General features: G+C 43.1%; 1 protein-coding gene across 2 annotated transcripts in view; it reads right to left on the bottom strand.

Annotated features, from left to right (window-relative positions):
* Positions 1 to 1,476: 1,476 nt before the first annotated feature.
* Positions 1,477 to 15,991, bottom strand: part of TNFRSF1B (TNF receptor superfamily member 1B) — a 37,872-nt gene continuing 23,357 nt past the window's right edge. The window contains exons 3-10 of one of the 2 annotated variants that reach the window (XM_034756504.1): positions 12,785 to 12,913; positions 11,347 to 11,499; positions 7,724 to 7,817; positions 7,416 to 7,624; positions 6,490 to 6,567; positions 5,796 to 5,806; positions 5,079 to 5,325; positions 1,477 to 3,723 (exon numbers count right to left, since the gene is read on the bottom strand). In XM_034756504.1, coding sequence (XP_034612395.1) covers positions 3,422 to 3,723; positions 5,079 to 5,325; positions 5,796 to 5,806; positions 6,490 to 6,567; positions 7,416 to 7,624; positions 7,724 to 7,817; positions 11,347 to 11,499; positions 12,785 to 12,913 — 1,223 coding nt within the window. In that variant the 3' untranslated portion in view covers positions 1,477 to 3,421. The remainder of the gene's footprint in view (positions 3,724 to 5,078; positions 5,326 to 5,795; positions 5,807 to 6,489; positions 6,568 to 7,415; positions 7,625 to 7,723; positions 7,818 to 11,346; positions 11,500 to 12,784; positions 12,914 to 15,991) is intronic. The other variant, XM_034756505.1, reaches the window with a different exon arrangement.

Here is a 15,991-nt window from a genome sequence, read left to right as displayed (position 1 = left end):
ATATTGCTCAGCACGTTGCAGGACTGAATCTTAAAAGAGTAACCCATAGCACAACTCATAACTCCTGTAAAATTTCAATTTCAGATAAAATATAGTAAGTCACTCTTTATGACACTCCTAAGTAACTTACCTGTAAATCAGTCTTACGGGGCAGTGACCCTTTGTAACAATTTGTTGTGGCCATATACATAGGGACAACTTTCTGTATATCAGCATTGTGAGAAGCAGGAAATAGAATTCTGGTTCTTCCACCCGTAAAAGCACAGACCTCTCCAACAGGAAATAAAAGGAGATTCTCCACAAGGTGGCAGTAGCATAAGGATGTTTAGCTTCTTTGTAGGCCAGTCATCAAGAGTTGGCTGTAATAAATATTTATATAGGCCTGTTTACATGCAGTACAGGACATTGGGATTTTTGTGCACCATTCCATACACTATCTTTTGATATAATCACTAGGGCCCCTCATCCTGCAATGAGTTCCACACAGCTACACACGTCCACCACTAAAGGGCACAGAACAGATTGCAGGATCGCAGCTTCACTCATCTTCTCTGAAATTCAAGGTGAATGGCTTTTTACTACATCCTACTTAATTTTAACTAGTACCAACCTTTAGAAAGTGGTAGGTGAGACTGAAAAGACAGTTACTCGCCTTTGTAACTGTTGTTCTTCGACATGTGTTGCTCATAGCCATTCCACTTAGGTGTGTGCGCACTGCATGCACGGCTATCAGAGAATTTTTACCGGGGCGCGCTGCGCACTGAGGTGCTCAGTGCCAGATCTTGGCGCACTGCAGGAGGCTGAGGACTAAGGGCCGCCTCCATGAGGAGCTGTTTTAAATGAAAGACCCGCTCCTTCTTAGTCCAGGGACGAAACCCTTTGCAGATCCTGCACTTGCCTGAGGTGTCTGGGGGAGTCTCATCAAGCAGACAAGATTCATGGGGGTCGCCCATTGGCATGGGCTTAGAGCAGGAACCGTAGGGCTGAAATCCCAGAGCCTTGGGCATGAGCCCAAGAGAAAAATCTGGAAGGGGGGACCCCAACCCCACTAATACTAGTTATAACTATCAATAACTATAACTGTTGTTTGTAAACTATGCTAGGGAGAGTGGAGAGCAGCGAAGCAGAACTCCACCGTTCCAACGACCATCACAGGCGGTAAGAAGGAACTGAGGAGGTGCTGGGTTGGCTGGAGTATATATCGAGCGCCAGGAAGGCACCACTCCAGGGCGCTCAACAGCCGACCCACCGGGTGTTGCTAGGGTAAAAATTATCCAAAGGCCGTGCACACGGCACGCACGCACACCTAACTGGAATCGATATGAGCAATCACTAGAAGAAGAACTCGATCAAACCTGCTTTAATTAGGCAATGATAAAAAGAGCCAAAAGTAATGTTTTGGATACAGAAATTAAGGGGATGCAAATGAAATCAACAAATAGTAGGTTTTTTAATTTTTATAAAACAAAGAAAATGTAAAGGCATTTTGTTTAATAGAAAGAACAGAACAGGAGAATTCAAGTCATACATAAATTATAAAAATAAAACCAGTTTTACTTTTTTATACACAGCTATGAACAGGTTAAAAAATTGCTTTGATAATATTTACATGAATACATAGGATTTTTCTGCCACCATAATATGAAGAGCCCGTAAAATTAACTGCCATGGCTGAACCCCTGATTTTTCCTTTGGGCTGCTGTTTCAATACAGACCCAGTTCTTAGAAGTGATGAGCAACAGATACAGATGTTCAGCACATTGCTGGAAACAGCCTGCTGTGCAATCAAGTCCTATGTAAGCGTAAATTCTGTGGTTTTGGATTAATTTCAGTGTTTCCATATGCTAAGTCATTTCAGAGCATACTCTCAAATGCAAGTTAAAATATAGTTCAGCATGTTTCACCTCTAACCTCCACAGCCACAGAGGATAATCCTGAAAGTTTAGGTGAAAGTGTAAAGCATACTTGCTCTTCAGCAGCTGTTGAATGAAAGCTCCATAAAGGCATTCTTCTTCAGCCTAAAGCCTCTGGAATAGATTTTGCATTACGTTACTCTTGAGCAGGTCCAATAAGATTTGCAGGTGTTTTAATAAGGACAGAATTCAGACCCCAGTTTGATTTAGCCTGAATCTGACTCAGGCACTTTGTAACAAATTTATGTTTGAATGCAGACACCACAGTTGCTGGTTAATTTGAGCTTCAAAAGCGCAGACTTCTGCCACCGGCACTAAAGAAAAGTCTCCATTAGTTGTCAGTAGGGAGTACAATCTCCTTGCAGATCAGCTACTAGAGAACGATATAATCACAAACAGCTGATTTTGTGGTTCTGAGGTTTCATTCCATTCAACCTTTCACCGTTTCTTGGGGTAAACCAGGATGAGTTGGATGAGATACGTATTTGTCTTTACCGTTATTAATTGAAATGTAGAGGAAAATATTATGGCACACACAGTTGTCTCCGACAGACCTCAAGAAATGACGTAAGAGTCAGCCAGCTAACAGCATTAAATCAACCATGGCACAAAGATGACAGCCCTTAGATTGACAATTACCTACTTCAATGTATCAAGTTCTACTTAAAATATATTTTCTTTTTTAAAAAAATATTAAATATGTACAGCTGGCACAAAAATAAGTGCATTTTTTTGCTATTGTTGAATAGAAGAGTTGTAATCTAGTATAAAAGCTCATGTAGACGATTTTACCCTCTAATACACAAATCTTAGAGAACAGATATGCCTCCACGGTATGAGAGAGAAAGAGAGAAAACAGCAGCAAAAAATATCAAGGACAGAAGGAAAGATCTGAAGCATACATCCCTTAAAAAGAGTGAGTATTTTGAGAGGTGGGTGGATCATATGGGAAATGGTATAATTTGTTGCCATAAAAACATGTGACTAAATCAATAGTATTGGATGGCTGGTCACTAACTCATTTCTCATGGAATGCTGGTCTTAGTCCCGTTCTTAGCCGATGGGATGTGAGAATCAAAAATTCCATCATTATCCCTAAATGGCATCTTGGAGGCAGACTCAGCAGATAGGTCAATGACTGAACAAGCACGAAGACTGAATACACTTCCTTTTCAGCTGCAGAGGAGATCCCTCTAGGCCAGGATCAAGATATGTGGTAAAGGCATGACAGAAGGAAGCACGTGACAATTTGATGGATAAATACTAAATTGAAAAGAAAAAACGCTTTTAAAAATAACACTGACTTCTGCAAAGATCTTCCTTCAACTTTTAAAGCCATTACATATCAGAAGGTTAAAACATTTTTAAAGGGCTCTGCATCCCTCCATATCTTTATACATTTTAGATTTTAAGTCTCCATAAGAATGCTATTCTTAACCCATTGTTTATTTTAGCAGATCAGAAGCTGCTTAGAGTTTTATTGGTCAATATCTGATCTGTCATCTTCTTTAGCTATTTTTCATCCCTGCATCTTGAACACTCAGAGGAAATGGCTTTCCGTCTGGAAACAGTAAGCTTGGAGGTAAACTATCTGCAGCTTCCACTGAGATTTGAATTTCAGATTTTCTTTTCAAGGGGTTTTCTTCTTTAGAAAGGGGAATTTCTTCCTCTGTTGGAGTGCAGTAGGGAACATTTTCATAATCCGTGGTGGTTGAAGTGGTCGGTTCTGGAAATTGTGGGTTGTGGTTTGAATTACACAGGTTAACAATACAAGTTACGTTCACCTGCGTTCCTCCACTAGCAGAATGCTCTGTGAAACAAACAGAAAACAAAACAAATTAAAAGTGGAAGAGTGAAACCTACAGCAGGATAAGATTCTTTATCCAGTTTAATGACTTAAGAAAAAATTATAAGTTTTAAAACAGACTCTGTAGATTGAATCTCCTTCCTTCTCTTACTATAGGCAGAGTTGGTAGCACCACCTAGGGTACGTCTACACTACAATTAAATACCAGAGGCTGGTCCAAGTTGAATTAGATTCGCAGGGCTCAGGCAAAGAGTCTGCTTAACTGCAGTGTAAATGTTCAGGCTCGACCAGAGCTCTGGGACCTTCCCACCTTGAAGGGTCCTAGAGCCCGGGCTGCAGCCCCAGCCTGTACAGCTACATAGCAATTAAACCGTTCCTAAGCCCAAGCCGGCTGGCACAGATCAGCCGTGGGTGTTTGTTTGCTGTAGACACACCCCTAGAGTCAAGGTTACCAAAACACTTTCCATTATAAGGTCCTGTTTTCAGTGGCTTATAGCTTTGCCAAGCTTTAACTGTTCGGACTAAAATTTTCATGCCAGGTGTCTGCCCCAGGCTGAATTTTTGGGGAAAATGTTAACGTCTGCCAACATGTTGTACTTTGCTATATACACAACCAAGGACATGGTTAAAAGCTAATGGGTCCCCGTCTTTCAGGCTATAAATGGAAGGAGCAATTAAATGTCCCTTTATGTAGTGATAGCTGGAAACAATAGGAGGCTACCACCCAAGGCACTAGGCCACATGGTGAAGCCTGATTAGCTAAGCCATGTGATCTGAGGGGTTCCCTGCTAGAATACCAATTGAAGGTGGGTGGGTGTGGGGGTGGGTGTTTTTAGGAGAAAGCCAGCAGACAGTGAGGGAGACGGCTGTGAGCATGGCCCTAAGAAGGAACAGGGACAGAACTTGTTGGGCATGGAAATGGCTGAAGGGGCAGACTTGAAAATGGTGAACAAGGAAACTGCCTATCGTTTGATCCTAGTGTGTTCAGGAAGACAGGACTTTGTGTACATTCTTCCTCAATAAACAGGATTTCATCCAAGAAAACGCTGACTCATATCATTAATTTCTCTTCCTAACAAAAACAAACCTGCAAGGGCCCCAGATATTGGCTAACTACTCAGGCCAAAGGAGCAACAGCCCACAACATTCTGTCCACACCCGTCCAGCGACTCTAGTCTCCCAATCCTATTTCTTCAAGCAGTCACTCCTCCCTCCTTCTCATCGACCATCTCCATACACTCCCACCGCTTGTCTTGTATCTTAAAATTCTATTTACATTTGTGGCACTCCCTCTGTTAAAAAAGAATGATAATAAAATACCGCAGGGCTCCGGTGTTCACCTTTCGATAGACTCTTACCTGAGCTTGCAGAGCCGGGTCTGGCTCCACTGTGATGATTACAACCTCCTGAGGTCATACATCTCTGCTGAGTTCCCTCGGTTTCTTTCTTTTCTGTGTTCTTAATACTTATTACACTGATTCTTGAAGCTGTGTTGTCCAAAGAGCTGCTGCTGGACCCAGGAGTTTCTAAGAGATGCTGCTCCTCCTGCTTAGGACTACTGGCGCTCTGTGCTCCTGCATCTCGTGGCCTCTTGTCAGGCTGCTTCTGAGGACACAAGAAGGGTTGGGACAGTTACAGAAAATGGCAAAAGGTCAAATTTTGTGAAACTTTTAACCAGAAAAGAAGGTAGACGGTTGAAATAAAGCATAGGGCTTTATTTCACTGGTTGGGTCAGATCTTCAGCTGTTGTCGATTGGCATAGTTTCACTGACGTCAATGGAGCCACAACAATTTACACCAGGTGATGGTCTGACCCCTTATGTCCTAGGTCTGTTCTTAGGGGCCTCAAGAAACCTTTAGTGATCCCCTGGTGATCCCGCTGGCATACTGACCACCACAAGGCCATTGCAAACTGGTGCATCTGAGGCTCTAACTTGCTCAGGGGGCAACCCACTCCCCTTATCTCTCCAGCTATTCATTTTTATCATATTAACAGATATTGATCTTGCATGAATTTATAAAGCATTAATTAATGAAAAGGGGCAGCAGGGAAGAAGGAATGAACTGATACTCACCAAATCTGGAGCTTCAATTGGACAAGAACCAAATCAGGTTGCAAGTGAGAAAAGAAAGTTAAAATTAAAAACAGAACACCAAGTACTATCAATGACAAAAGAGCTGCACTTTAACTAAACTGGGATATGCTGCCTGCAAGGGGTCTGCATTTTATTTTGTTCTTGTATCATCTGTCGGTGGAGCAGACCTGGTTGTGTACCCGGTTTTAAAATGTTATCAAACATTTGCTTTATATTCACTCTGCAATGTGGCTAGAGTCTGGGACAGGTGCAGGAGACAAAGGGAATTCTCAAAAAAATCAACTGAATTAAATCATCAGCATTCTCTAGCGAAAAGGACAAAGAGTGCTGATCACAATCAAAATCATAGCCATAATAATTAAGTAAAATAACAACAAATAATGTCGTGTAATTATATCATGCAGCACAAAATACTTTACAAACTGCAGTGGCAGTTTTTGTTGCACAGGTGCTTGATTTCACGGGAACACTGGAGGCTTACAGGCCTGTGTCCCAGATACGAGGGATTATATGGGGCTTCAGCGGTGCACAGGTCTCATGCCAGCCTTCCATGCAGGGAAGAATTTCACCCCAAATACATATTGAATATTGTGGCTAGGGGACTAGCATTTGTATATCTAAGCTTATTATTCATTTAATTTCATCTGTGTTATTTTCACTCTGTTAATCTTACCTTTTTTTCTAGAAACAATGCAACAGGCAACCCCTGCAACTACGATGAGTACTAGAAACGTCAATCCTACGATTATACCTACAGAAAACAAGAGAAATAATTTGGCGGACAGATCTAAGCTGCACTGGTAAAAATATGATTTTTTATTTTTTATTTTTGTTCTCCTTTGCTATAAAAGTTAAATATCACACACATCAGTTGTGCATCTAAGTTTAACAGTGAGCGTTGGTTTTTGGCTGATAGATACAAAAAAGATCTTATTTTGATCTCACTTGCCTCATTAATTTGGACTTTCCCATAATTTTGAAAAGTGAGGGATGGATTCTGGCCCACACACCGCCCATCAGGGAGCCACAATGGGCTAGGAGGAGAATTCCCCAGGTGCAGGAGAAGCATAGGGCCGACATAAGCAACCCTATGTTGCCCCTTATACACACACAGACCTCAGCGTAAAAGGGAAGCCAGGAGAAGGAGAGAGCATCCCCACGACATTCAATACTATGGAGAGTCTGAGCTGCTCATAGGCAGCCTAGGTAAGACTGCCATACATCAGAATGACTCCCAGGAGGCTTGTTAAGTCAGAGGCAATTTTGGCCCCTACAACAGCCCAGACTCTAGGAATTACACCTTTGCACTTGCTCTTCCTGGGCTGCATCTCTCAGGAGACACAGCACATAACCTGACACTGGGCCCCGGAGGAAATTTGCCAAGTCACAAGAGAGCTGCAGTGTACTAGAGCTGGGTAAATATTTGGGGGGGGTGGGGAGTACAAACCAGTCTAAGCAAGCCCTTTTGAACTCCTCCAACGGAACGTAAGCATAGCGAGTTTGCATTTGCAAATGATTTCATAAGCGATCAGCAAAGAAACACCTAGGCATCACCTCACTTCCTGAACAGACAAAACGTGAACTTAATCAATAGCTCACCAATGGTCTGAGACACATCAGGAGAAAGGCCTTGCTGGACGACATTGGTTTTTATTTCGTTGGTTCCAGAAACGGAGCTTTCTGCTGTAAGCTGGCCAGTGCTGGGTGTGGTGGTGTGAGGCGATGTCGCTATGACAGCAACATCTACCTCGGAGTCACTGCAGACGGTGTCACTTGTGCTGCTTCCTTCAACAGACACTGATTGACAGCTTTAAGAAACAAGAGGAGGGTTTAAAAACAAAACCAGCCCCGGACACAATTACAGGCGGATGTCTTGTTAAATGAGAAAGGGCAAATCGGGAACTTACACTCTGTGTGGTTTGCAGGAGGCAGTTGAGGATTCTTCATCTGAAAAAGTGCCGGGGGGGCAGGGGAAACACTCTGTATTCGTAATGTTCGTTCCTTTAAACAAATATTTCCAAATGTCGCCAGTTAGTCACTTGTTGAGAAATGCCAAGTGAATCATAAGTTTTAGGTGGGTCAAACAGATCCTGGAAATGTTACGGAGACAGTAAACAAAAGCGCTGGCTTTGACAGCCTCCCAGCCAAGCATCCCACATGCTGCCCAGTTACAGAAGGAAAGATTAATTGGGCTGTTATTTCTATGCCCTTGAGGGCTACGGTATTTTTCAAAGGTTTACTTGGAATCAACTGGAACAGTTAAAACATGGCATTAAAAGCCAAACCCTGCAGTCTTTGCCAATCCTTAATCAGGCAAAACTCCTAATCCAGTCAATGGAGTTTTACTTGAGTAAGGACTGCAACGGTTGGCAACCGTAAAAAATTAGTCCCCACTCTCCAGCAGCCTCTGGGTATGATGCTTTCTCTTCACATCAGTATATTCACCACCATTCCGGGGCCAATGAACGTAGGCACAAAATTTAAAATACCATCTAAACCTTCATGCAATCCAAATAGTGTTTGGAGGACGCATATTTCACAAGTAGAGACAGGATCATAACAACAACAACAGTTGACTCATCTAAAATTTCCCCTGAATTTTTTATCGAGTTAGGTATTCTTCACTTTTTGTCCTGAACCACAGGGTAGCGTTGCTTTGCAGATGCCATGGTAATAGGCACTTTATAAATAAATGTAATAACAGTTGTGACTGCCATCTTCCACCCAAGATGTGGCTACATTTTACTGATGGGTGACATGATACCAGTGTGGAAACTACAATATTGTCATTTTTACTCCATCCTGTCTCAGGAAGAACTCCCACTGAAAACAGGATTGCAGAAATAAATCCACCTGTTCGAGATTTTTAAGCCATCTTGAGACAGCTACACTGTCAGAGGATCCTAGGAAAATGCAGAACCATCTATAACAAGGTGAAATTCACTCGTTTACACTGTGCAGTGGGCCACCACAAGATTTATTCTTCACCTAAATCAACTCTACGCCCTGTTTTGAGATCATAAGTGGGATTTGAGCAGCATACAGGCCTAATGCTAACAGGCAGACTTTAGCAAACTCAGGGAGTTGGTAGATAAGGTCCCATGGGAAGCAAGTCTAAGGGGAAAAACAATAGAAGACAGCTGGCAGTTTTTCAAGGAGACATTATTAAGGGCACAAGAGCAAACTATCCCACTGAATAGGAAAGATAGGAAGTATGACAAGAGACCAGCCTGGCTTAACCAGGAGATCTTCAATGATCTGAAAATCAAAAAAAGGGTCCTACAAAAAGTGGAAACTAGGTCAAATTACAAAGGATGAATATAAACAAACAACAAAAGTATGTAGGGTCAAAATTAGAAAGGCCAAGGCACAAAATGAGAACAAACTAGCTAGAGACAAAGGGTTACAAGAAAACATTCTACAAATACATTAGAAGCAAGAGGAAGACCAAGGACAGGGTAGGCCCGTTACTCATGGGTGAGAGGAGGGGGGGAAAACAACAGAAAATGTGGAAAGGTTTCAGTTTCCACCACGAAGGTTGGTGGTGATTGGACATCTAACAGTGAATGCCAGTGAAAATGAGGTAGGATTAGAAAAGGCTAAAATAGGGAAAGAACCAGTTAAAAATTACTTAGACAAGATAGAGGATGTCTTCAAGTCACCAGGGCCTGGATGAAATCCTAGAATACTCAAGGAGCTGACTGAGGAGGTATCTGAGCCATTAGCAATTATCTTTGAAAAGTCATGGAAGACTGAAAAGATTCCAGAAGACCGGAAAAGGGCAAATATCGTGCCCACCTATAACAATGGAAATAAGGACAACCATGGGAATTACAGACCAGTCAGCTTAAGTTCTGTAACTGGAAAGATAATGGAGCAAATAATTAAGCAATCAATTTGGAAACATCTAGAAGATAATAAGGTGATAAGTAACAGTCAGCATGGATTTGTCAAAAACAAACTGTCAAACCAACCTAATAGCTTTCTTTGACAGGGTAACAAACCTTGTGGGGGAGGGGAAGGGGGAAGAGGTAGACATAGTAAATCTTGACTTTAGTAAAACTTTTGATACTGTCTCACGTGACCTTCTCATAAACAAACTAGGGAAATGCAACCTAGATGGAGCTACTACAAGGTGGGTGCAAAACTGGTTGGAAAACCATTCCCAGAGAGTAGTTATCAGTGGTTCACAGTCATGCTGGAAGGGCATAACAATTGGGGTCCTGCAGGGATCAGTTCTGGGTCAGGTTCTGTTCAATATCTTCATCAGTGACTTAGAGAATGTCATAGAGAGTACACTTACAAAGTCTGTGGATAATATTAAGCTGGGAGGGGTTGCAAATGCTTTGGAGGATAGGATTAAAATTCAAAATGATCTGGACAAACCGGACAAATGGTCTGAACTAAAGAGGATGAAATTCAATAAGGACAAATGCAAAATACTCCACTTAGGAAGGAACGATCAGTTGCACATATACAAAATGGGAAATGACTGCCTAGGAAGGAGTACTGAGGAAAGGAATCTGGGTGTCACAGTGGACCACAAGCTAAATATGAGTCAACAGTGTAACGCTGTTGCAAAAAAAAAGTGAACATCATTCTGGGATGTATTAGCAGGAGTGTTGTAAGCAAGACACGAGAAGTAATTCTTCCGCTCTACTCCATGCTGATTAGGCCTCAACTGGAGTACTGTGTCCAGTTCTGGGTACCACATTTTGGGAAGGGTGTGGACAAATTGGCGAAAGTCCAGAGAATACCAACAAAAATGATTAAAGGTCTAGAAAACATGACCTATGAGGGAAGATTGAAAAAACTGGGTTTGTTTAGTGTGGTGAAGAAGACTGAGAGGGGACATGATAAAAGGTTGTTACAAGGAGGAGGGAGAAAAATAGTTTTTCTTAACCTCTGAGGATAGGGCAAGCAGCAATGGGCTTAAATTGCAGTGAGGGAGGTTTAGGTTGGACATTAGGAAAAACTTCCTAACTGTCAGGATGGTTAAGCACTGGAATAAATTGCCTGGGGAGGTGGTGGAATCTCCATCATTTGAGATTTTTAAGAGCAAGTTAGACAAACACCTGTAGTGATGGTCTAGATAATACTTAGTCCTGCCTTGAGTGCAGGGGACTGGGCTAGATGACCTCTCGAGGTCCCTTCCAGTTCTATGGTTCTATGAGTGACACATTTGGAGCAAATCGCAAAACAGAGCAAAATAATAACGCAAAGAGTGGAGAGAGATAGGGAGAGCTTTACTGAAACATGCAACTGTGAGAAGAGGGGACCATATATCCTTCCTCCACCCAGACAACTCTATTGTGACTCTTAATGCTGTATTTGGTGCATAGACACTGTTATGATGGGTGCACTAGAAATACCTAAGAAAGTAATTTAGGCGATCGGAGGAAAATATTTCTGTAATGTATAGTGTGCAGGGTGGATCAGCAATTTTTATGGGCAGACAAGTAGCAAAAATACTCGCGCTTCATCCAATAATTCTTTGTACATGGAAACTGCTCATTCAAACTTAATTTACCTGGTTTGGAAACGCCCTGGCCTTTTCCACATATCTTGTGTGCTTTACACGCCAGGCAGCGACTGTGACTTGGTTTTGAACGACAGTAGGTGTTGGCTGAGCAGCTGCAGATTCTGTCTTGGGTCCTTGTGCATTCATGAATCTGCACGAATCCTAAATCCAAAAACAATAAAGCAAGTTGTGATGATATAAGGAAGAATTAAAGTGACAGTCCTCACGACTGTTAGTACATAATGCAAGTGAAGGTCAAGTATTTTGCAGCAGGTGACTAGCAGGCTTATATTCCTCTTCGAAGGAAGAGATTTTGTGATGAGTTTTGCCGTTGTATGCACATTTTCTGAAGAGTGACCTCTCTTGTACAGGCACAATTTGCATTTGCAAAATTTTCACTTAGATGTGGATCCCCACAGCTGAACTGCAGCCATAAATCTAAGCTCTTGTGCCTCTGATTACCCAGTTTTCAATACAAAGAGAGGACAGGACCCAGAACAGCTGAAAATATACCTCACAGAGAGAGGAAAATATACCATTTAATATGGTGCTTTGAAAGGGTCACCCAGACATTTTTCACATAGTACACACAGCTGAACCCCCGCATGTCCTCCCACAACCCTCATCAGGGCTCCCCACTGCCCCTCTCCTGGCTGGGCTCCCCTGCACGGGACCTCACCACGGCTCCCCATAGTTGTAGCAGTCTTGAGGTGGTCACTGAGCGAGTCCTGAGGACTCAGCAGTTGCTGGAAGTGGGATGAGGCTGGGCAGGCCCCCGGGGAGGAGCCCTGGTGTAGGAGCTGGCCTCATAGCAGCAGCAAGGAAAAGCGCCAGCTGCCCCATGGCCCACACAGCCCCTCCTGATCAGCACTGCGGCCCCTGTGCGCCAGGTGGCAATGCCACTCGCTCCGTTTTGGCCCCGTCCATCATGATGGAGGGGCCGTGGAGCCAAACCTGAGTGGGCAGTGCGTCTCCTCCTCAGAACTGCCGTTGGGCAGCCGGGGCAAGAGGGTGGGGGCAAAACTGAGTGAGGGGCCTTACAACCTGCCGCATTGGGGGTCACAGTGCTGTTCAGGAGGGGCCCCGAGGCGCCGCTCAGATGATCCTAGTGCAGCACCAGGGCTCTCCCTCGGAGACCAGACCGGTCTAGGAGAGACCACTAGTACCATTTCCAGGCTATAAATTCCTTCTGGCTTGTGCTATTCATCTAGAATGAACTTCACCTCTGAGCAGATGCCCAGTGCAAAGCCTACGTGCCACTGCTGCCTTCACAACAGAGCTGAAGTGAGACTTAAGCGGTGCACAGACATCTTTGTGTAGGCTCTCAACACAGAGGTGAGTTTCACCTCTAGCGTATCATTTAGATCCATCTTCTCATTCTCAGCATCCCTAAAACAAAACCGAGCTGGCAAAGGGATAAGCATCCCAGGCAATCACTTCGGCATACCGGTATTGCAGCGGGGTGAGCAGGCAAGACAGCGCCGAGCTCTGTTCCAGAGCGCTGTATATGTGTTTCTCTCGCACGGTTCACATTGTGTGTCAGCACTGCTACTGCAGCTTTGAAGCACACGGTAACCTGCAAAATAAACAATGAAAATGTCTGCTTGGAATGACTCAGTAGGAATTGCATCTTGTAAGTTTCGTTCATAGCTGTGGCACCGATTTCCCTTCATCATCATCCTGTTTGCTCGTTGATTAAAAGAAACATGAAGAAGTTTTGATAACCACAACATAGATGTTAAAATAATGGTGAGACGGAGACATTAAAGGATACAAGCGAAGAAATGCCACAGCAACCTCAACTCCTCATCCTCTTGTTCCTAAATATTGCACCAAACTCTGACCTAAGATACTACTTATTTTTGTATGGCACTTGGATACCAAGCTGATAAGTATCTTAGAATTACCACAGATCCACAGATAAATATACTCAAGTCCCACTGATTTAAGTAGGAGTTGCAAACATTTACTCAAGGGCAGTCTGATAATCTATGCTGTGTAATACAAATATTTGGTACCTTTCAAGGATCTCAAAGCACCTTACAAATATGAAAGCACTGATTTAGCAAAGAATTTAAGCCAAGACAAAAGCTTTGCATTCAGAGTGCATGTGATCAAAAGGATCACAGACCAACACAGGGCCGGCTCCAGGGTTTTTGCCGCCCCAAGCAGCCCCCTCCCCCCCCCCCAAAGCCGCGATCGCGATCTGCGGCGGCAATTCGGCGGGAGGTCCTTCACTGGAATATTTGGTGATACTGGACTTCTGAAAGGAGATCCAGTAAAAATAACCTTAAAAGACAATGCTGAACCATACAGTGTACATACACCTCACGGGATTCCTAGCCCATTACTTCCTAAAGTGGAAACTGAGTTAACGAGAATGCAGCAGATTGGCATAATGGAGACAATCTCTGAGCCAACAGCAAGGTGTGCCCCAGTGGTACCAGTTAAAGAAAAATGGGAGAATACAAATCTGTGTGGAACTGAAAAGACTTAATGAGGCAGTTGTGAGAGAACAACATATCCTCGCAACATTGGCTGTCTTCCTCTCCAAAGTGAAAGGAGCTACAATATTCTCCAAGCTGGATGCCTTGAGCGGATTCTGGCAAATCCCTTTAGCCATAGAAAGTGCTAAACCAACTACATTTATCATACCCTTTGGGAGATTTTGCTTTCAAAAGATTACTTTGGGGGATTACCAGTGCACCTGAAATTTTCCAAAGAAAGAGGGCAGAACTGTTAATGAACACAAATGGAGTTGTAGTTTTCATGGATGATATTTTGATGTATGGCTGTTCGATGGAAGAATACAACGAAACCATCAACAAAGTCCTAAGGGCTAATAAGTCAGTCTAGACACAAACGAAACATGGAAACGTGCGTTTTCCACCTACCCTCAATGAAGTTTTTGGGACAGACAATAAACAAAGATGGAATCAGTCCTAGCCCTGAGAAAGTAAAAGCAATTCAAGAACTGAATGCACCAGTGAATATACCAGAACAGAAACATGTACTGGGTGTGGTAAATTACCTTAGTCAAAACCTGCAAGAGCTTTCTACAGTGACAAAACCACGGAATGAACTGTTAAAGTCCAACACATCTTGGTTCTGAGGTGGGAAAAAGGGAAATCAAGACATTGCCTTCAACTAGGTAAGAGAAATGATCTCAACCGCTCCAGTTCTCAAGTACTATGACGTGTACAAACCCACAATCGGGATCAGTGCCAATGCAGGCAGCAATGGCTTAGGTGCGGTATTGTTGCCACATCACAGCTCTGAGTGGAAGCTAGTTGCATTTTACTCTTGCACACTTACAGAAGCAGAAAAAGAATATGCACCGATTGAAAAGGAGTACCTGGCAAACGGATGGACACAGGAGAACTTTTACAGCTATCTGTGTGGATTGGATTCGTTTACACTGACGACACACCATAAACTGCTGTAACCCTCATCAGTGGAAAGGTCCTGGATCAAGCACCATTAAGATGCTAACGTCTGTCAATAAGGTTAATGAGATTTAACCCAATTGCTAATAAGTTCTGGGGCAAAATCTGGTCATTGCAGAACTCTGTCACGGAGCGCAGCTTTGCACTCAACTACCCGTGAGTTCAAAGATGCTGTAACAGTGTACATGGAAGCTGTGAATGCATACAGACCAGTGTCAGAAAAGGACCACACCAGCTACAAAAAGCAGCCATGGCAGACATGCAAGTTTAGGAAGTTCTAAGTTACACTGGAGCTGGCTCACCCAAGTATCTAAAGGATGCTAAGGAAATGACAAGAGACTACTTTGCAGTGCGTAGACAATTAAGCACGTCAAATGGACACATGAATAAAGGCAATTGCATCGTAATTCTAAACTAAATGAAAGGAGAAATCCTAAACCTCATCCACATTAAATACTGTGAACAGCCAACCAGACGGTACTGTGGCTGGGCATCAGCAAGGACAAAGAATGAAATATGTGCATGCAAACATTGCAGAACACACACACCAAAACAACACAAAGAACCTTTAATAACAACACCTCTACCAGAGAGATCTTGGAAGAGACTAGCCACAGATTTATGCAAATTCAGAGGACATCATTACCTGGTCATCGTGGACTATTTTTCCAATAGAAATAACGTACTTGAAAGATATAACATGTTGCAGTGTTGCTGAGAATACTAAAGTGCCCTTTTGCTCACTTCAGTATTCCAGAACAACTCGTCATGGGAAACGGATTACAATTCATTGCAGCAGAACGTGAGTCATTCCAAACAAAATATGATTTTGATCATATTACTAGCAGCCCACATTACCCACGAGCAAACGGAGAGGCTGAGAGAGCTGTACAGACAGCCAATAAAATCCTACAGCGGGAAGATTCATTCCTTGCTTTTCTGAGCTACAGATCAACACCAAGAGCTGCTACTGCGTATAGTCCAGCACAACTCCTGATGGGAAGACAGCTCAAAACTACTGTTCCAACTTTGGGAAAGAATCTATCTCCAAAGGGGTCAGACGTGAAGAGGTAGCAAAATTGGATACAAAAGGCTAAGAGAGCTTGCAAACACTTTTACAACAGATGTCACTCATTAGAGAACTGCCAAATCTAGAACCTGGTAACCGTGTTCCTCTCAATCGGGGGGGGGGGGGGGGGGGGGAGAAA

Source organism: Trachemys scripta, chromosome 24 (assembly GCF_013100865.1).
Source record: "Trachemys scripta elegans isolate TJP31775 chromosome 24, CAS_Tse_1.0, whole genome shotgun sequence".
NCBI classification, from domain to species: domain Eukaryota; kingdom Metazoa; phylum Chordata; order Testudines; family Emydidae; genus Trachemys; species Trachemys scripta.
This window is presented reverse-complemented; position numbering and strand designations above follow the sequence as displayed.